The 22,716-nt window shown below is 36.6% G+C and overlaps 1 protein-coding gene across 2 annotated transcripts; it reads right to left on the reverse strand.

Moving 5' to 3' along the window:
- Positions 1-3,765: 3,765 nt before the first annotated feature.
- Positions 3,766-22,403, reverse strand: LOC107596939 (ubiquitin carboxyl-terminal hydrolase 20). 2 transcript variants are annotated; one of them, XM_016287815.1, is made up of 25 exons: positions 22,302-22,403; positions 21,325-21,423; positions 20,895-20,948; positions 20,735-20,797; positions 20,478-20,612; positions 20,159-20,261; positions 18,691-18,760; positions 18,452-18,565; positions 18,238-18,316; positions 17,375-17,798; positions 14,979-15,125; positions 14,758-14,870; positions 14,287-14,459; positions 13,789-13,883; positions 13,624-13,657; positions 13,398-13,443; positions 13,119-13,299; positions 12,824-12,950; positions 11,312-11,481; positions 9,648-9,729; positions 9,246-9,354; positions 7,285-7,387; positions 6,228-6,296; positions 5,947-6,105; positions 3,766-4,461 (listed from the first exon to the last, which is right to left on the reverse strand). In XM_016287815.1, exons 2-24 carry the CDS (start codon positions 21,403-21,405, stop codon positions 5,951-5,953), a joined length of 2,727 nt encoding a protein of 908 aa, XP_016143301.1. In that variant the 5' UTR covers positions 21,406-21,423; positions 22,302-22,403; the 3' UTR covers positions 3,766-4,461; positions 5,947-5,950. The 2 variants fall into 2 exon arrangements, with proteins under 2 accessions (XP_016143301.1, XP_016143294.1); XM_016287808.1 differs by lacking the exon at positions 22,302-22,403 and adding an exon at positions 21,703-21,754.
- Positions 22,404-22,716: the final 313 nt, after the last annotated feature.

The following is a 22,716-nucleotide window of genomic DNA, read 5'->3' on the forward strand; positions in this document are numbered from 1 at the left end:
TTTTCAACTTCAGTTAACTGAGTGAACGTGAAGCAGCGGGTAGTCCGAGCTGGTGTGGTTGAGTGGAGGCGGGGACTAATTTGCATATTCTTGACCCACGTATACTAAATAAAGTGTGTATTATTCAAGTTATATTCAAGTCAATTTATTTTTAAAGGGAAAAATAACAATTAAGTAGGTAATTTTGGTTATCAAAGATGAGTTTTAAGGGATCAAATTAGTAACGGCAGTGGGACTTTAAAGATAATGTTAGATGGCACAAAGGTGATCTGAACAAAACTAGATGAAAATGAGCATGAACAATTAAACACTCAATATTGATCAATGCAACCTCTAATATCAATACCTCATGCAATTGCTCATTCATTTTAAGAATATTAATTTCTATCAAATCATTATATTACAGTGTGATTACAGCATCAGGTTTTAAATAAATATGTTAATAAGAGTAACTTATCTGAATAACTTTTATCAGGTCTTTGAACATTTTGAGCACTCAAGCTGTGATGGACTGACAGAGACATAGCTCTGCACGCACTGAAGTGTTAATAACAAGGTCTATTAAAAATTCATTTCACAGCCATAAGTTATTACCGCATGCCTAATGTGATGTTGTCCTGGTTAACAACATTGCTCTGAGCTCATCGTGAATGCCTCTTGTTAGCTGCCTTTGTGTCTGAAATTACTGAAGGGAATCACCTTTATAGAGACATCTAAGTAGAAACATTTGAGTTTTGGTGATTTACTAGTTGGCGACGACAGAGTTTTTTTATTAGCAATTATACGAAAAGAAATATTGGAGTATTTTATATTAAAAAGCCCATTTCGATACACTTCAAAATATGACACTTTCAAACACAGCACGATAAAGAGGGTGTGTTCAAGCAATGAATCTGCGCAGAATGAACAGCTACCAAACCTCATCTGTATAAAACAGGTTGATTTGTCATTAGTGAAGATTTCCACCATATATAAGGCTTTTCTGAAACTTCTGGATACATTTTATACCACTGTAAATGTTAATAAACCAGAAAGGGCTTTTTTTTAGTAAATAGGTACTGCAATGTTGACAGTGAAAATACTGATTTTGCAGCTCTGCGTACAGTAATGTTACTGTTACCATGAATATCATATCAAGGAATTCAATTAGAAAGTTATAAACTGACGTTTTATGAACCAAGGATGTTAATTTATTCACATGGTACTGTCAGCTAATATAAACACAGGCTCTTGACTAACAATAACCTGATAATTTGGACTCAGGAATGCAATATTTATCTATTGTGTTAAACAAAGGAGCTGCCAGATGTTTCTTTAGCCCAGCTAGTACCACATATGCTAATGTTTAGACACAGTAGACCAAGCCAGCAAGATGTTATTGTCTACGTGATACACAAAGCATGTCGATTTCCAGAAATGACCCTCTAGATAATGAAAGCCAGATGCTGCAATTGCGCAAAAAGAGAGGAATGACGACTCACTTTGGGAAGAAATTTACAATCCTTTTTCCAGCAGACAAGACAGGCGCTCAGATGGGTGGTCTGCAGCTCTCTGCATCCTTCTCTCCTCCTCCTCCGCTCTCCTTTCTTCAGCCTGCAGACAGAGAGAGGACTTACAATGACATCAGCATTGATAGTGAGCTCTGTCATATAAATATTCACCTTCCCTGTCAGATTATTTGGTTTATACAGGGCAGCTGATGGAAGCAATATTCCAGGGGCTGTCTGAGGACAAAGGGAGAATGGAGATGAAGGGTGGGGCTTGGGGGCACGTGGGGAGTGGTGATTAAGATGAACAAGATGAACAGAGCTCGGAGCATACACGTAACATTGAGTAGCCGTTCCTCAGCATGCTTAAAGAACGCCTGTGTCTCTGGGAGTTAAATATGGATCCTTGAATATTTAAAGATGGCAGTTTTTATCCACAAGTGATGGACCCATGGAAATAGCTCAGCTTGAGAACCACGCATTAAAAAAAGTCAAATGTTGTAATAGCAAATAAAGTATTTTAGCTATGCAGAGAATAAGAGGCATTAAAAAACAGAGAAAATAAAGAATAAAAAAAAAAAATTTAAGTTGAAAAAAAGTGGAGTTTTTTTTAATTTTTAGACTCGGCTCTTATTGGTAACTAAAACTAATAAAAAAACTAAAAATTGTTTATTAAAAAAATTGTTAACTGAAATGAAGATAAACATAAAAATAAGAAAAAAAATCAATCTAAAAATAAATAGATGAAATATTAAAAATATTGCCATGGCAACTAACTGACACAAAAGTTGAAGTACTAAAATTACTAAAACTGAAATAAAAAATAAAGAATGTCAAAAACACATAAAATAATAAATTTAAAACATTTAAAATTAAAACGGAAAATATTAAAATGAATATTATTAAAGTATATAAATAATAGAACTTAACCCTGGGTATATTGTCAATGTCCATTGCAATTTATTAAAACAATTTATTTTAAAGAAATAATTTAAAATCATCAGCTAAAAAATGAGTCAATTAGTATGCTATTCCTTTTCAGTGTTAACAAATGTGGGCATGGGTTTAGGTTTTGCAAAAGAGATCTAAAGTTTATAACTGGATCAAACTAGTTATGAGTGTAATCACAGCCACTGCTCATAGATGTGGAAGAAATTCTGGGAACCACAAGCAGTGTATATAAACTAATAAAAGAAAAGAAATGGACACTGTGGAGAAAGAACAGGCTTTATTTCTATTTGTCAAATCAGACAGACCTTAACATTTAAATCATTTAAGTTAAAAAGACATTACATCAGTAGTTACCTTGGAATTTTAGGTTCCTGCAACAAAATATGTAACAGACCATGTTGTCCTATACACAACTCAGCAATTCTGCACAATTCTGACCTGCTTATGAGACATTCATAAATAAAAACTGTTACATTTTACTATATACAAAGAATACGTTTGAAAAGACAGCATTCTATTAGCATTTCTAACACATCTGATACGCCTCATTGCACATTCCCTTAGAAATGTAGTTTAGTTACATTTGGGGCCATGGTGCTGCATCATTAAAACATTGTAACATATATAAATGATGCAGCTTTTAACAGACCACACGTCAAGCATTTGAGTAAACAGTTATGTTTTTGCCAGTCTGGGGAAATTGAGAAAATTTTGAAGACCATTTAATACTGAACAAATATTGTAGCTTGCGCAACCCTGTGTCAGAGTTGGGGCACTGAAATGGGGATATCCGGGGAAGATTCACTTCCTTTGATTGGGACAGAGCATGGAGCTACGCCAAAACAGAGGATTTCAAAGTGCATTAAAACAAAACGCAATATTAATGGCAGAAAAGGAAACACATCCTGACAGTTACAGTCAGATTTCAGTAGCATTGAGTAAACAGTCCTAGATTAAAGAAAACTTTTACTATCAACATGAAAAGGCAAAGTCACCTATAACATCACAGCCTGTTGCTACTTAAGATTTTTAATGCCTGAATTATAACTTCCAAAGCAAACGTGTCGGCACCAACGTATATCTGCAATATCAAAGCTTATCCCTCTTACAGTATACACTCTTAAAAATAAAGGTGCTTCAAAAGGTTCTTCAAGCGATGCCATAGAAGAACCATTTTTGGTTCCACAAAGAACCATTCAGTCAAAGGTTCTTTAAAGAACCATCTCTTTCTTGCGCTTTTGTAATCTGAAGAACCTTCTTTTGCCTTTTGTGAAACAGAAAGGTTCTTCAGATGTTAAAGGTTCTTTATGGAACCATTTAGACAAAAAGGTTATTCTATGGCATCGTGAAGCACCTTTATTTTTAAGAGTGTAGTTCCCAAAAAGATTGAATGGCTAGTGTGAACATGAACATTTGATTGTTTAGTATTGACGGAAATTGATTCATGGATCGCGGAGGTAGGAAGTGAGTTGGAACATAAACAGAACTCACTTAGGTGTGAAATAGTGAAACATTTTAAGCCTTCACCACTATTATGATTCACTTGTTTCTTCGTAAAAAACTCAAAGTGCCAACATGCTTGCTTTCATCCGATTTTTAGTGGGATATAGTGGAGTTGGGTGACAGGGAAAGCTTCTTTGAACATGCAGGTACTAAGTTCAAGCCTTATTTTTTCTAGGCAGACGTCAGCAAAGAGCTCTAACAAAGATTTGAATGTGTCCTGCGTGATGCATTATGCATTTACCTCTGCACTACTGAGAAAGGCTTACGTCACTGCCCTTAGTCCCACTGACAACAGAAACAAACATATCACCAGCGCACATGAGTGAAGCTTGTTCATGAATGTTGAATATGTTTTATGCATGTATCTGATAGCAGATGTATTCACTTAATAAATAAGACACTTTCCTACACTAGGAGAGCTCTGTCAGAAATAGCAGATGTACAGAAAGGCTCACAAAGTGCTTGAGACAGAAATGTAAGCGTAGTGCGTAACGGTCATCCACACAAGGGTCTTCATTACCTACAGCAGAGCAAAGAAACAAAGAAGATCTATCAATAACATATTAATGTTTTATGCCTTATTAAATATGACTATTTTATTTTTGGAGCTTCTCTGTCCCTTAGGATGATTTTACAGGAAAAAAGTTTGATATTTTTCTTTCAAAATCATGCAAGGGGACTATATATATATATATATAACATCAGGTTAGTAGTTTAACAAGTCCATAACTTAATCAACACATTTTTCAAAATGTGAAATATATCATTATACTCGTGTTACCATCTCACACACACACACACCATCAAAAAAAACTACCATTACACATTATACCAAAATCCACCTGAAAATCAATGAAAACCTTTATCAGATCTAGAATTAAATATCTGAATGAAGATGAAACCAAGTTTGAAGAACTTGAACTTTTCAGGATTTCAAGTAGTAAAAGTTCCCCTATAACTGAAGAATCATTGTAACTCTCTTATGACACACACAAGGGTGATGTATTTATTTAGTGATGAATCAGCCTGTCTGCACCATACCGGTCTGTACCATACGCTGATGAAACATGTCTGGCATTAATGTTGCTAGAGCTTTTCTCAGAACTAAGAGGATGTATAAAGGGTTCCCCTCAAGTTCATACAGGTGAACCAGAAGAGTAGATATAGGCCTAATACACCGTTTTAACTACATACATATTCTATAACATTTAAAAACCAAAAGGTGGCTAAATACTTTGTGAAATTATTTTCTTTGAAAAACATCAGGTTAGTAGTTTAACAAGTCCATAACTTAATCAACACATTTTTCAAAATGTGAAATATATCATTATACTCGTGTTACCATCTCACACACACACACACACACCATCAAAAAAAACTACCATTACACATTATGAATGAAACATGTCTGGCATTAATGTTGCTAGAGCTTTTCTCAGAACTAAGAGGATGTATAAAGGGTTCCCCTCAAGTTCATACAGGTGAACCAGAAGAGTAGATATAGGCCTAATACACCGTTTTAACTACATACATATTCTATAACATTTAAAAACCAAAAGGTGGCTAAATACTTTGTGAAATTATTTTCTTTGAAAAGCATGTTTTTGCTATTTGTTTTAAATAAATGATACTTGGTTTGACATTTTATTATAGAATGAGAAGAAATTCATTACCATCCATTCAAATAATTATAATATGCTGATTTAGTGCTATCATCAATGTTTAAAACATCAATGTTCTTCTCAATTCTTTGAAGAATAGAAATTTAAAAAGAAAACAAATGATTTAAATAGAGATAATTTGTAACATTGTAAATGCCTTCTATAATTATAAATGTCACTTGTGTAGTGTATATATGAGGTAATTTGCTGAATTAAAAAAAATATATATAAATAAAATAAAATCTTACTGTCCCTAAACTTTTGGAAAGTACAGTAGTATGCATAACACATACAAGTGTGGCTTAGTGTTTTAAATACTTTTGTGGTTATTCTAGGTGTCTCACCATTTCAGAGGGCTCTGGTCTCTGCCTCTATCTTCCTCTCACCATGCGTGTCAGTGTCTGGGGGGCTGATTGTTTGCCGCACTGCAATCTCTGGCCCACCGCCATAAATACTTAACAAGTACTGCCACGTTTCTTCAGATATCTGCCCATAGTCTGCTCCTACAAACCAAGCCATAGATAATGAATTATAGGCAAACACACACATATGCGTGTCAGACAAAGTTTTGAAACACAAGATGAGTCACAGACATGTCAATTTGACACACACAAACAGTCCGTACCTTGTTTAAGCTGGATATGTCCGCCTTTCATTACTGCAATCTTGCTGTTGTCAATGGGGCCTGGCAGCTCTAAACCAGCAGAGAGAGACAGAGAGAGAAAGAGGGAGGGAGAGATGAAAAAAAATAATGACCTTTACAGTGCATAAGCAAACATTCCCTTGAAAATACAGAGGGTGGTCTTGGCAGAGCTAACAAGAAGTCTCGCCATTGGTTTGAGTCGATGTTGCCATGTCAGGCTGGTCAAAACACTCAAACAAACAGAGCAATGTTTTAAGTGTTTTTCAGAGACGCAGCGTTTACAATTTTTGGGGAATACTATAACATCAGAAAAATGTACCTAAATGTAACATGGACTTTTGCGAAGCATTTTACACAAAACCTTAAAAGGACAGTTCACCAAAAAATGAAAACACTGTCCTCAAAGTCATTCAACTTGAATTTTTTTTTTTCTCTGTGGAACACAAGAAAAATATATCAGCAAGAAATTGGCCTAATAGTAAAAGTCAATGGAACATATTTTTGAAATATCTATCAAGTCAGCATGTACTGGAAATTGTGATTGACTGTTTTTCTCTATTATGACATAAAATGCGAGTGAAGGGCATCTCAAACAAGACAAATAAAGAACATCTGTCCACTAGGAAATGATTGAATTGTTGTCATTTGCTACTTATTGCGAGCATTTCATGTGAGTGACAAATTGCTGGAGGAAAGGGATTGCAACTCATCAGGCCATTGGACAACCTAATTACCCAGCCCTCACGCTCACAGAGCTCTTAAAAAAATGTGCAAGGATAAATTATTTGTAATAAATACTGCAAATTTTCCACACACAAAAAAAGATTTGTCAATATTGATTTCACTTTAAAAATGTTCAAATACAAATAGAAAATGTCGCAATGGTCACAAAGTATAACCAGACACTTATATACCTCCCTCAGGTCATTGAACTAAATTCCACAGATTGCATTATTTATTTTGCTGCATATTTTCTCAGATAAAAAAAAAGTTTCATGTTTCTTGAGATGTGCATTACTCTGTTTGTATCAGACTGTACCGTTGTCTTTGCCCTTGACAAAGTTCTCCCATTCTCTAAACCACTGCATGCTGATACACAGGATGACTGTAGGCGCTTCTTCAGCTTGAAACTCCTTATTTAACTATAGACAGTGAGAGAAAAAAAGAAACAGAGATAGAAATATGAGGATTATCAAAATCCCTTGAACCAATCTGAGCATTTCAGCATTTGACTGAATTGTATTATATAGCAATTAAATTGTTATATGTTACTCTTATGTTCCCCTTGCAAACCTGAGGAGTTTCATACAAGACCTCTAGATATTTCCAAAGCTTTAAAACAAGTCTGATTCAAAGCTAGTGGTGCATCTCACAGATGTTGCACTTCTGATTAGGGCTGGAAGATATGGAAAAATGTATATCACAATATATTTCTTAATTTCGGTCGATACGATATAATTCCGATATTATTGATATGAACACTATTTTTAAAAGCCTCATAAAAACTGCCAAGAATACCCACAACAGATGTCTGTACCTACAAACTTTATTAATTTGCCAAGTCTATGAAACCTTTTCCTATAAAACCATTATATTTTTTAGAAAAACAAAACAGCACAAATAAATTAATGTTCACCTTTTTGTGTGTTCACCAACAGCTTTTTAATGGTAAATTCAAATTAAATTAATTAATTTAATTTAATTAATATTCACCAACAGCTTTTGCATGGTATAGTGTATAATGTTACAAATGCTTTTTATTTCAGATAAATGCTGATCTTTGTATCTTTCTATTCATCAAAGAATCCTGAAAAGAAATGTACTCAACTGTTTGAAATATTGAAAATGAGCAAATCAGCATATTAGAATGATTTCTGAAGATCATGTGACACTGAAGACTGGAGTAATGATGCTGAAAATTCAGCTTTGATCACAGCAATAAATTACATTTTAAAATATATTCTAATAGAAAGCAGTTATTTTAAATAGTAAAAATATTTCAAAATTGTACTGTTTTTGCTGTACTTTGGCTCGAATAAATGCAGGCCTAGGTGAGCAGAAGAGACTTCTTAAAAAAAAAAATTCTTACTGTTAAAAAACCTTTGACTGGTAGTGTAGGCTGATTATTCTTATAGATTGAAACAAATGTGCTTCATCCAGGATACAGAGTATGAAAAGTGCTCTGAGTTGCTGCAGAAAACACAACAAAAAATAAGCAACAACAAAAACATTGCTGGAGACGGGCTTATTATTACAAATGCAAACTTATTGTCTGCCAGCAGGAGGTGCTTTGAGAGCGGTAGAACCAGAGGCTTCACCGGTAACAGCTGTAATCAAAGCAGCTCCGCTCATGAATGCTACTTTATCAGATAAAATAAAAATGCCTTTTTTTTTTAATATATATTCCTTTTCACTCAGATGCTTTTCTGAAGACAGTCGGTTCCCTTAAGAGATACATTTATATAAAACACCCGCGCCGCGTTTTGATTTTGAAACGTGCAGCGCTCATGTTTATTTAAACGCCACAAATAAATCAATGTATGGGAAACACTGGTAATGTATATCGAAATATCCGAAATCTGTTTAAAAACCGTATCACCGTTATCGAAAAAAATTATATTGCGATACATATTGATATTGAATTATTGTCCAGCCCTACTTCTGATAAGATTGCAGTGCAGATCACACCCGTGATCTGTCCAGCATGCAGTCTGTGTTTCATCAATTCTCTGGCTTTTACGAGCACCAAACCTTCCAAGAACATTATGCTCCTTCCAAGAGGAGTTTCTACACCATGTTACATAAAAATGCTGTAGCTCTGAGGACATAACCTAGAAGAACAGTATTCAAATACGCTTAATCCCCATCTGTGGTTGACAGTGAGGGTTGTGGTGATAAGTAGCATCTCATTGTATACTTTTAAGTGGGTTACAATAGTCGGTAATACTCAAGCAGGCACTAATTTGTCTGTACTTGGATGTCACGAAGTAATTTGCTCACCTTTATAAAGGTGTCTATCTCCAGTTTCCGCCGTTTGGCTAAAGTCTCGATCTCTACTTGGCAGATGGCACACAAGTATAAGTGATTCACGGCCGGGCCTCCCCCAAACCTGTGAAAAATGTTTCAAAACATGACGAAACATTCAAAGCATGGCCAGCGAAAAGAGCAAACACATAGCCCAACAATGTTTACATTGAACTGCTGGTGGAGTTCCTTGCACATGACATCAGATGTCTTGAACCGACAGAACTCCATACGCATTTTGTTAGTTCAGGGTTGGACTGAGATTTTATTGACTTCACCAGATCAAAAGCTTAAAAGTCATACCATATTCCACTAATTCGGTAAATGTCATGAGGACTCCCTAAAGGTCAAAAATGTGCATTGCTATGCATGACTCACCTGTTGTAGAGATATTCCCACACATTTTGGGGAAGGATCACAACCAGATCATCCACATAATGGTACTTGGTAGGAGGGATTCCTGTATAAAATCACACCTGAGTTTAGTTTTTACTGCTTACAGTAAGTGAAACAGATTAAAAATCCACCAATGTGCACATTATGGGGGGATATACCAGGCTGAAAATTACCTATTAGTCGTAATTGACAAAAGTGGATGATTTTCTTGCACCAAACCGTGGAGCTCATTGTGTCACTTGCCCGATATTTTTTTAAAAAGACGTGACGTGACGTGACATGTGGCCAAGTATGGTGACCCATACTCGGAATTAGTGCTCTGCATTTACCCATCCAAAGTGCACACACACAGCAGTGAACACACACAAACCGTGAACACACACCCGGAGCAGTGGGCAGCCATTTTTTTGCTGCGGCGCCCGGGGAGCAGTTGGGGGTTCTGTGCCTTGCTCAAGGGCACCTCAGTCGTGGTATTGAAGGTGGGAGACAGCGCTGTACATTCACTCCCCCCACCTACAATCCCTGCCGGTACGAGACTCGAACCCACAACCTTTGGGTTATGAGTCCGACTCTCAAACCATTAGGCCACGACTTCCCCCTAAAATTAAACTGCATCATATTATTGAGTTTACAGTAGAAGTACCAGAGGTATATATTTTAGGTTTAGATAAGACGGCCTTTGAAAATTGTCTCAGATACGAGTCAAAAAGGCTGAGAACCACTGCTCTATGTGAAAAACTGTCTTACATAAAAACATTTATACACTGAATTCGGTGGCTTAATGTAATTAATAGTTCACATATGAGTCATCACATAGAGCTCTAGAGGAGGGGAAAAAACAAACTTCAGCCATCCTAGATAAACTTCTGAAGGTAAATTTTCCACTGAGGGAAAAAAATTGTGAAGGCTCAAATCTGTTGATTTGAGAAAAAACACAAACATTTACACTATAAGACTGTGTGCTTGATTTATTATTTTATGTCACTTATGTTAGGCAAAAAAAAAAGGGCCAGCCTATAGTTCTTGAAATGTAACGTGATAGTTCACCCAAGAATAAAAATTCTGTCATTAATTACTCACCCTCATGTCGTACTAAACATGTCCATTTCTCATAGCTTTATAAAATTAAGGTTGAGCCACTGATGTCACATGGACTGTTTAAATGATGTCCTTACTACCTTTCTAGGCCTTGAACATGGTAGTTGCGTTGCTGTCTATGCAGGGTCAGAAAGCTCTCAGATTGCATAAGAAATATCTTAATTTGTGTTCTGAAGATGAACAAAGGTCTTATGGGTTTGGAACGACAGGAGGGTGAGTAATTAATGACAGAATTTTCATTTTTGGGTAACTATCCCTTTAAATGATCCATATTGCGTCATCTTACATCAGTTATCCACCACATACTGTAGCCAGTAAATCCATTAACTTACTAACTTCATTCTTGCACAGTAATCACAGCCATGTGTATAAAAAAAAAAAACAAGTCACTGTCCTTATAGCAGCAAAGTTTATGACAAAGCAAGACTCAGCAGTGAAACTCTTCTGAACTTATTGTGCAACACAAACCTTGATGTAAATAAATTAATACTTCCTAAATAAATCCACTTAAATTAGATATACATCAGAGTATTAGTGTGTGATTGTACCTCCATGCTGACAGAGGAAAGTGTGGTTGGTGATGGGTCCGGGCTCAGTAAATGTGTTGAACTTGTTGAGCCATTCTCTGGAGATGTAGAACTGCAGCAGACCAGGCTCCTTTAAATTAGCCAGAGCAACAACCTTCTGTCTTTCTCTCACAGATTCTTCACTGCTCTTCCTGAAAAGAGAAATTAACATAAAATTACAATCATTTTTGCTTTTACCCCATGTCATAAAACAAATACCAGTATATAATAGACATTCTTGGAACCAATCCAAATGAATTTTTGTATTTTGCTGGTGATTCATTATGGTGCACGCCACGGCAAGTCACGTGATGCCAACATGGCAGCTTCAATGAAGAGGCAACCCACTCCATGTAGAATAAAAAAAGCTATCATTAGGCTACTGATATAACTGCAGTCTTCTGTTTATGTTAACGTTAGGGATGTAACGATGCACCATAAGCTGGTTGACAATCGATAAAAATGTGATACAGTTGGGAGTGGGGTTCTCTGAGGGGAATTGACTGTCTTCAGAAAAAGTTTAGATTTTTCATGCCTCTGTATAATGCATATTAAGGTAATGTTTATAAGAGCAGCGCTGCTTTGTTTACACCAAGCAAACCCTATATCTATAAATAAGAGCTGTTCCATAAGCACCACCTGTTGTCACAGAGTGAATTTGCATCTCATTCAGCCTGTCTGCTGCTTTTATTTCGTGCAGATGTTTTATGTAGCATCATTTCACAAAGCTAAAGTCAGAGCATAATGTTTTTGCTTCAAGTTTTAAAATTCTAATTTAGATTTAAAAACTGCTCATGCTGCATGTATGCAGCATCTTTGTTTGGATCATGATTCAAATACAGTGGTTGCCTCTAATTATAAATGGAAAGAGCAAAGGCAAAGCCTTAGTTTGTTTGTATGAAGAGATTTCTTTTATTTGTATTAATTATTTATTTGATTTGGGATTTGTTTTAAAATTCAGTTCAGTTTTGTTTTGACATATTTCAATTTCACAAAGAAATGTGCGGCATTATGTCTGAGAAATAATAAAAAGACACCTTTTTATGTATAATTTGTCTTAAATCTAATTTTGTTAAAAATCATAAGAAATTGAATCGTGAAATCATATTGAGTGAATCATCACATCCCTAGAGAATGTACATTGTTTTACTCATATTTTTCAAAATTACTCTTCATTTTACTGTGTGTAAAACAGCTTAAATGCATGACAGATCTTCTGTAGTATCTGAGTGAAAAGGAATATAAAAAAAAAAAAGTAGGGCAGAACTTTTGTTCTATCTGTTGATTGGAAATTGTAAGAAAAGGGGCGGGGTTTAAGCAGACTAAATGATTGGGAAGAGTGTTGGGAAAAATTTGTTATAACATCTTGAAAAATTACGAAGACACATTTCGAAAAAGCATGAATTTCCATTTTACCATAACTTTAATGAGAAAAAAAAAACATTACTGAGTGTGCTAATCACAACCATTACAAGGTCAAAAAAATAAGTGTACCTGTAAAAGAGAACATATGCTTCAGCGTTCTGCACTACTGTCTCATGAACTTCTGTTACATACTGATCGTCAAACTCATACCACTGTCCATTGATCACATTCTGACAGTACGCTATGTAGTGACCACCTGTCGAAAACAAAAAAAATTATTTCACTCAAATAAAACTACAAACAAAATAATGTCTTAATTCTCATCTGGGAAAAGTGCCAGTGATGAATGAATGCCAATTCATATCTCAAAATCTCAAAGCTTCTGCTACAATTTATTTCGCAATATTACACAGAAGTAACTTACTCCCAGCAGTGCCGTGATGACAGATGACAGACAGCAGGTCGAAGGTAGTAATCTGAGATGGGCTCTCCTTAGCCAAGAAGGGCTTTAGATCCAAACACTCCAAAGGGAATGACACGTGGCTATTTATTTTAAATGAGTACATGACTTCATGCCTGAAACGCTTCAGATGAATGCACAATATCTGAAAAGGAGATGACACAAATTCAAACTCACTAGGAATACAAGTTGTATTGAAAAGAGCAGTAAATGACTAAATGTAAATGTAAAATGAGCACTTACTTCTGGCAGACGCAGAACTTTACAATATTTCACACCATTTCTCAATCTGGGAAACAGGTAGAGTAAATAAGCTCATGTTTCATCAACTAAATATACAAACCACAGCTACAGCATGATTTTGGCTGTAAAAACATAAGAACTATTTAAATTAGACTATTAAATATTTACACAGCATAGCAACCGCTACATTTTTACATGTTGATCACACACATTTTAGGAATCTTACTTTTTACATCGCTCACAGCTGTACATGTTGTCTCCTGTTTGGCAGAAAGAAAATAAATATCAACCAAGTGTTGACAAGCAGTGGAACAGGTAATATTCATTTTTTCCCATCTTATCTATCTCACCCATATTGCACATTCAGAAATGTCAAACATGATGTGCTTACCTTTCAGCTCATCAGCAGCAAAGAAGGCTGCCAGGCAGTCCTCCAGCATTACCATTGGGCCCCAAAACCAACTGGGAATACACGACACTACAAACCTGCATAAACACATATGTTTATATTAAAAGAACAATGTCTGTTTTCAGGGCAATTACATTGTTTTACATTCAGCTTTTAGTAAACACACTGTCTGACACTACTGACACTAAAGACTTTTGTTTAAAAAAAATATTTTACACATTCTATTCATCAAATAATCCTGAAAAAAAAAAATGCTTTCCGCAAAAATATCGAACCAATTAAGAATATCACAATGATTTCTGAAAGAACATGTGACAATGTCCGGAGTAATAGTTGCTTGAAAATTTGTTTTTTATTGTATATTTGATTAGACAAGCGTAACCTTAGTGATTTGGCACTATAGTGGAATTTATTGTCAAAGCCTTATTTTGCTCTTTCCGCATCTTGATCATTCTCTGCCACATCACTCTCTCGCTATACCTTCGTATAGATTCCATGATGTAGGAGATCCAGCCCTGGGTGGCATAGCCTTCTGTGCAGACACCAGCTTTAACAGGAGCACTCTGGTGGATGGAGGAATGGAGTTTGGCCAAATCCTCTTTACCCGGAATAGGCAAAGAGAGGTCCTGAAAGGTCTCCACGGTTGTTGAAACCTACAAAGGCAGATTTTTCTTTGAAGCATTGCTCTTTCTGCAGTCTCACACATACCATTCCCTTAAAATATATCCTTCTATGGGTACATAACATGTGGTTTATGTGATATGAACACTGTTTGTGGAGCTATACATTGCAGTATTCTTCGAGAAGCGATATGAATTGAAAGTGGAGCTTCTCAGAAACTACATGGTGCATGAAGATCTTGCAGTTTTTAATGCATTTTTAAGTGTAATGAAAGTGATTTGATGCTTAGTGCCCTCTAGGGACAGAAAAACTCCTTGCATCCTTCCTCACCCTGTCACATGTCAAACACTGAACAAGACTCAGAATGGATCCGTCAAAAATATCTGAAATAACACTGCGGAAACGGGACTGCTTCTTCTTCTTGGTGCTTAGGAGCATCTGAGCTATAGGACAAACAATCATGACGGTTATTCAGTGCAAAGCAAAGTACAACTTTTTGTTTTGTTTTGTTTTACATCTATGCTCTATTTAGTTATATGAGAGAAGCAAACCTTTCTTGAATGTATAAGTGGGTCCAGCTCTGAGGGGGCTGGATCTTGGTGGGCTGCTGGAGAGTCTGGAGTGGAGTTCCTGCACACTGTGAGTGGGGCTACAGGGATGAGAGGATGAACAATGCATGGACGCTTCATTATCAGGTTCTGCAATAAAAAGAGGGATCAGGAAGTGAGACGATTTATATATTTTCATAAACTACCTTTCAAAAGTTGGGAGTGAGTAAGATTAATACTTTTAAAGGGGTCATCAGATGCCCATTTTCCAAAAGTTGGTATGATTCTTTAGGGTCTTAATGAAAAGTCTATATCATACTTTGGTTAAAATTTCTCAATGGTAGTGTAAAACAACACCCTTTTTACCTTGTCAAAATTAGACCACGGCCCTCTCTTCTGTGGGGTGATGAGTCATGCTCTGAGAGACTGTTTACTTAAAGGAGTAGTTCACTTCCAGCACAAAAATGTACAGATAATGTACTCACCCCCTTGTCATCCAAGATATTCATGTCTTTCTTTCTTCAGTTGTAAAGAAATTATGTTTTTTGAGGAAAACATTTTAGGATTTCTCTCCTTATAGTGGACTTCTATGGTGCCCCTGGTCATATGATGCTATTTAAATTTTTCCTTTCTCTTTGGAGTGTTACAAGCTCTTGGTGCATAAAGAAGATCTGTAAAGTTGCAAAGACTAAAGTCTTAAATCCAAAGAGATATTCTTTATAAAAGTTAAAGAGTCAACCACTACTACCTAAAATGGCTCGTTCTAACACGCCCCCACATATCTACGTCACGATATGGGAAGATTTGCATAATGCCGCCCAAATGTTCACGCAAAGAAAGAAGGCGTAACTTTCATTCTTGCTGTAGTATTGTTGTTGCCGCTGCCGCCATGTCGTGAAGGCACTGTGTGTTACTTTGTTTGGCCTTCCAAACGAGGACGATATTCACTTCGTCATGCCTAGAGCTGATCCGTGCTGGTCGCTGAGGAACTTCACGCTGTCGATCGCCGGATCGGCTTTCACCGTGGACGAAGCGGAGTCCAGCCCGGGGTCGTCACATGTGGTTGCCGCAAGCCTGCCGGACGCTCCTTCAAGCCCGCCCGTCTCTGCTCACTCAAGCCAGCGGCTCACTCTAGGCCTCCGGCCTCCGCTCGCTCAAGGCTGCGGAGTGTGAAGCTGTTTCGTTGTGAAAGCGAAACTACTTTGTTTGGCCTTCCAAAAGAGGACACGACTAGAAATCAGTGGTTAAGTTGTAATTACAACACTATTCCAGAACAGTTTAACCCAAATATTCAGATGTGTCCAGCACATTTTATAGAGGACTGTTTCCTGATCCTGGTAGAGTAGACTACAATGCCGGCTGTTCTGACTCACAGACTGTAAGTAAGTTTTTTATATTTAAAGAATTTGCCACTGACGATTCAAACGTGAGTTTTTTGGGCAGTGTAGAGTAGCACTTGTTGTTTGTCATTTCTCCGATCACAAATGCAGACATGGTTTTATGTTTACGCGGCGCGATGCAACGCAACGTGTAAAAAGACAGTATAAGTCATTATAATCCGTAATTATGTCCCCACTGGATGCAACAAATGCCTCGTTTATAATGGGTTTTAATGTTTTTGTCTCGTCGCTCCGGCCGGACAGGGCATCACAATATGGAAAGGGGCGTAACATTTCCGTCACACGCTTGAGGTATTCGGCCAATCACAACGCACTGGATAGCTGGCCAATCAGAGCACACCTCGCACTTCAGACCGATGAGCTTCTAAAATCTACGCGTTTCAGAAAGGCGGGGCATATAGGAGAAACAATAATGTACAGTATGTGGAAAATAATGTTTTTTTTAACCTTAAACCGCATAAACATTTCATTACACCAAATACACAAAATAATGTTCTTTTTAGCAGCATCATATGACCCCTTTAAGGATTAAATAAAAACCACTGGGTGGATTTTTATCATTATTGGGTAGATGTGCACACACACTGACAACACACATTTATGTTCAAAAGACATGTAGAAGTGAATTTAGCATCCAATGACCCCTTTAAGCAGGAAAGATGCATTGAATTTAGCGACAGAAAAGACTATATTTCTATTTTAAATAATTGCTGTTCTTTTGAGCTTTCTTTTCATTAAAGAATCTTTAAAAAGGATCATGGTTTCCACAAAAATGTTAAGCAGCATAAATGAAGATTTTTTTTTTTTGGCCAAAATTCAGCTTTGCCATCACAAGAATACATTTTAAAAATATTAAAATAGAGAACAGATTCTAATAATTGTAATATCATTTCACAATATTACTGTTTTTGCTGTATTTTTGCAGTCTTGGTGGAATTCTTTCAAACACACACACACACACACAAATTTTGGTAGTGTAAGACTATAAGAACATCATACCTGTATTTCCTGGTGCCAGCACATGTGTGGTTGCAGTTGTTGCCTCTGTTTCTCTCTCTGCCTGTCCTTCTTGTGCAGTCGTGTCCACATCTGCATCCTCATCCATTTCCCGTGTCCTCTCTTCTCCTCTTCTCTCCTTCAGTCTCTCTTTCTCCGAGATTCCTCCATTTCCTCTCACTCCCACATATTCATCTTGGATGAGCAGCTCTGCTTCTCCTCCAGCTCTCTCTCCATCTCCTCTCTCGCTTCCTGATCCAGAGTCACACGACAGGAACTCATCCTCAGAGGGGCTTCGGTCTCCATCGACATGATTACGGCTGTGGTCAGGCTCGACATCTGAGATTGCACCGCTGCAGATGGTCAAAGGCTCCTTCAGCTCCTCATGAAGTTGGTCCATCAGACATCGCAAAAACTCCTGAGTGTCCTAAAAATGACAGAAGCAAGGAGTGTTTACTTTACAAAAATACTATGGGGCTTATATGATAGTTTTACAATCTGCATAATAATCTCCATACCGGTGTTGTTACTGTTAACAAACTAAAATATTACAATTGTTTTGGTCAATTGAAAAAGCTGAAATAAAATATAAATGTTAGACAATATATGAACACTTAAAAAATGAAAAACGTTACATTGGCAAATGATCTGAATAAAATCTTACATTTATGTAGAAGTGCTAAAATGATTAATAATACAACTGAAATAAAAAATTAATTAAAACAAATATTTTAAAAACTCAAAATGACAAAAGCGCCTAAACAAATTAATAAAACATAAATGTCAAAATAAAAGTCATTTTAAAATATATAAATAATTACTATAATAGTATATAAATAATACTTCAATTACTCTGCTTTATATACCTGTTGAGCGTAGCCACGAAACATGGGGTTCACCAGTTTGATTCCATGAAACAGACTAGTGGGCACAACATAACTTGGCCTTGACAGAGTTAAAAAGAAACCAACAAAGAACGACAAGATTCAGATAATTAGGACTAAGCTCAATAGATTAAGATTAAGTTAGCTAGAACTGGCCAGGTCTAGGTTAACAGTTTGACAAGTCAGTACTTGTTACCGTTTCTTGTGCCAGAGCTCAGAGATAAGCTTCTGATAGCTTTTACACAACGCCGGCTTCTTATCCGTACGGACCAGCCCACTGCAATCCAGGAAAAACTGAGTCAAAGGAGGACTGGAGAGAAAAATAGAAAGAAACAGGATACATGGAACCGAAAAATAAACCAGTGAAATCAGTCAAGCTTCCCATTTGTGTTGTCTGAATTATGCTTATTCATGCTTCACAAGTTGTGAGCTCACCAGTTGGAGAGGGCCTGCAGTGCAGCATTCATGTAACAGGAGTTCCCAATGTTCTTCATCCCTGTGAGACCTTTGGCAGGTGAAACAGAATCTTAAGTGTTACACATAACCACTGACAATGAGATCCAATTTAATTCATCTAATTCAGCTTACTTCCATTAAGCCTTCTCATATTAAGAGAGCAGAAAAGGTCATTGACTGGTTATTTGTTATTATAGACATTATTCAATCCGCTCCTTTAAAATGTTGCATAAGCAGGACTTAATAGTCATCTGTTAGTAAATATATATGTTACGGAAAAGGTCATTTGAAAAATCCATACTGACTGACAACTACTGTGAATATTTGGGGTCACTTAATTTTTTTTAAAGAAATCAATACTTCTACTCAGCAAGGATGCATAAATGTTGTTATTTAGAACTTTACATTCATCAAAAAAATCTGAAACAAGTATCACAGTTTCCACAAAAATGTTCAACATTGATAAACGTAAGCAATGTTTCATGAGAGGCAAATCAGTTTCTTGAGTTTCAAATGTTTTTGAACACCAAATCAGAAAATTCAGCTTTGCCATTTCAGAAATAAATTGCATTTTTCAATATATGTAAATTTAAAAAAAGGTCTTTAATTGTAGTCATATTTCAAAATATTGCTGTTTTTCTTAAATCTGTTTTTCAGTCAAATAAATGCAGGTTTGGTGAGCATAAGGGACTTATTTCAAAATCATTAAAAAATCTTATCAATCTTAAAGGGGTGGTTCACTGGGTTTTTTCTAGGCTTGATTGTGTTTATGGGGTGCAGTCTAACATGTGTTAACGCTTCGTTTAAAAAAAAAAAAAACGCATTATTTTTCACATAATTTACCTTTATTCCACACAGCTCTGTCCCTTCTCTGAGAAACTGATGGGCTGTGATTGGTTAGCTAGCCCAGTGTGTTGTGATTGGCTAAACCGCCTCTAGTGCGCATCTAAACGTCTCGCCCCTCACCTCAGCGGCATGTGCTCCGGTTGTATTGTAAACAGAGGATATTGAAGAGGATCGTGCAGGACCTGTGCAAGCATTTAGTGGTAGGCTTATGTTTTTTGTTTGTTGTTGTCTCATACTTTTAGATATGCTGCTGTAAATGCTACTGCTTATGTTAGCTTTTAATATACGGTTTTATCCTGATTAAAGCTTTAATACAGTACAGCAATCAGGAAGTAACTTGTTGTAGTCCCTACCAGCTGTTTATGTAGGCATTAAACTGCCAGAATTCTCCATTTGCATTGAACTTTCAGCTTCGTAACTTTGCAGATATTTTTTATGCTCAAACAGCAACATTACACACAAACTAACATTAAAAAAAGTGAAATCGCAATGAACCACCCCTTTAATATTTTCTAGGTGGGTGTCCTTGTCATTTAGCCTTTATTAGAGGATTTGAAATACCACGCAATGTGTACTAGCTAACCTGTTGATATAATTATACCTCTAGGTCTGAGCTCATCCTCCTCAGATTCTGAGCCTTCCTCATCCGCCACTGCGATAGGCACTGCTTTTAACGGGTGACATGCTGTCTGGGGAAGAGGATCCTTTGGGGATGAAAAGACAAGAGAATTATGTTTCTTGTATTATACATGTGCTTTATAAATTATTGTGTCTAAATTACATCTTAAGATTGATATTAATAATGCAGGAGACACAGCCAACCTCAACCAGGAAGAACCATCTTAATCTTGTTTACACAATCCTAACAAGCTAAAAGTGCACATTTCTGTGAGATGTTTCAAATAGTCTGATGACTTTACCTGTTCATGTGGTTTGCAGCGGTGAGCTAATGATACAGGAGTAACAGGCTTTGGTTCCAGAAACACCTCCCTCTCACAGGCATAACACCACACCCTGAATGTGGTCAAGTTCACTGTCAGATTGTGTTTTTTGGCCTGAAAAAAAGAAGAAAAAAAGATGCACACGTACAAAAGAACAAGAGAAATGATATGGATAATAACTGAACAGAACGAATGCCAGAGAATGGAGTGAATAATTGAATGAATAAGAATGTCACCTGTGCATGTATAGTACTGTGATCAGAATGTGATTCTCCGCAGCCTACATAAGGACAGTCACACTGTGGGGAAAGCAGGACAAACAAATGCAAAACAATTTCAGGGCCTACAAATGCATTCTACTTATCTAACATGTTTGCTAGGGAAAAGGCTCCTCACCTGTAGACATGCCCAGAGATTGGGTCCACCTACTCCACATGACTGGCATGTGCCCTTGAGTAAAAACAATGAGATCAAATTCACTGTGCACCACTCATAACACATTTAAGACTTAAATATTAGCAAAAGCAATTCTAACCTTTGACTTCTGAATCAGTTTCTCCTTAGTAACTTCACCAATAGAGTCCAAGTGAGGACAAAGTTAAGACTTAAATATTAGCAAAAGCAATTCTAACCTTTGACTTCTGAATCAGTTTCTCCTTAGTAACTTCACCAATAGAGTCCAAGTGAGGACAAAGTTAAGACTTAAATATTAGCAAAAGCAATTCTAACCTTTGACTTCTGAATCAGTTTCTCCTTAGTAACTTCACCAATAGAGTCCAAGTGAGGACAAAGTTAAGACTTAAATATTAGCAAAAGCAATTCTAACCTTTGACTTCTGAATCAGTTCCTCCTTAGTAACTTCACCAATAAAGTCCAAGTGAGGGCAAAGATCCCCGCTGTCAGTCATCTTGATTTTCACCTCACTCTATTACAATGCACAAAGAACACTTTGAGAACTACTGGTACAGCATCAACACTCTACTCAGCCTCATGTTGTTTTAAAAATCCCTGTGGTGAACAAAAATAAATATTACCATTCACTTTAACTCTATGCAAAAAGGATTCTGTGCAACATCTCCATTTGTGTTCCACAGAAGAAGAAAAAAAGAAAGTCACACGGGTTTGGAAAACCATCAAGGTGAGTAAATGATGACTTTTTTGTGTTGAACATGTCCCTTCAAGTATAACCTTCTAATGTACTTACAGTCTCAGTATCAGCGTAATGGAGAACATCTGACATTAATGAATGCATTATTTTAAAAATAACGAAAGAAGAAGTGTGGTATCTAGCAGCGAGTAGCTGTGAGTCTGTGCCTGAAACTCTCAGGAGCCCAAAACTGCTGTTTCATGCGCCTAGCACGACTGAGAAGGATGCATTCACCCCGTATCACCTCGTCTATTGTTACAGTGAGGAAATGCACAGTAATGCATCATAAAGATGTATTAATCCTTGAATCTATTTTTCCATAAGTAAAGAAGCTTTAAAAGAATTCCGAACATAAAGGACAACAACAACAACAACAACAATAATAATAACAATAACAATAATAATAATATGAATCGGCCCCACTATTCACCTGAATTTAAAGAATAATATCTCAAAACAAACGGCATCTTTCTGCGTCTGTGTCATCTTCAGCCACCTAAAAGCTGTTTAACATCACGATCTTACAGAACAAACAGGCCATATTTCCACTCGGGCTGCAAGACACTATTCGTGCGCTGACTCGACATGATAGTATCTAAGCAAATAAACAGTGACACTCCGCTTCAGCCGAAGGAAAGATAAGAACAAACATTTACCTGTCAGACAGAAACAAAAATAACGCTCATAGATGATCATTTTAGGCCAATCGGTGGTATTTGTAACAGTGGTGGGTAGCAGTGCACTAAACAGCATCCATACTGAATACAGCATGAGTGTGCGTCAGCGTCACAGCTTTGACATAGCCAATGAACGCTTTCAGTTCTTTCATCTGATCAAAAACTATTTTTTATTTACTTAAACTTATAAATTTTACATGCTGCTTGATTTAGGAGTTGATGTTTTTAATTGTTTTGTTATTATGTTTACTTACGTTTTTTTTCTTCATATTTGTCATATGAGTAGCTGATCTTGAACCAGCCTCTTCATCCCCATTTACACCGTTAAACGCTTGTATGGAAAACAGAAGAGCTGACCTCAGATCAGCTGTTGAAACCGTAATTGTGACGTCAG

The sequence above is a fragment of the Sinocyclocheilus grahami genome, unplaced genomic scaffold (genome assembly GCF_001515645.1).
Source record: "Sinocyclocheilus grahami isolate Dianchi unplaced genomic scaffold, SAMN03320097.WGS_v1.1 scaffold12.1, whole genome shotgun sequence".
NCBI lineage: Eukaryota > Metazoa > Chordata > Actinopteri > Cypriniformes > Cyprinidae > Sinocyclocheilus > Sinocyclocheilus grahami.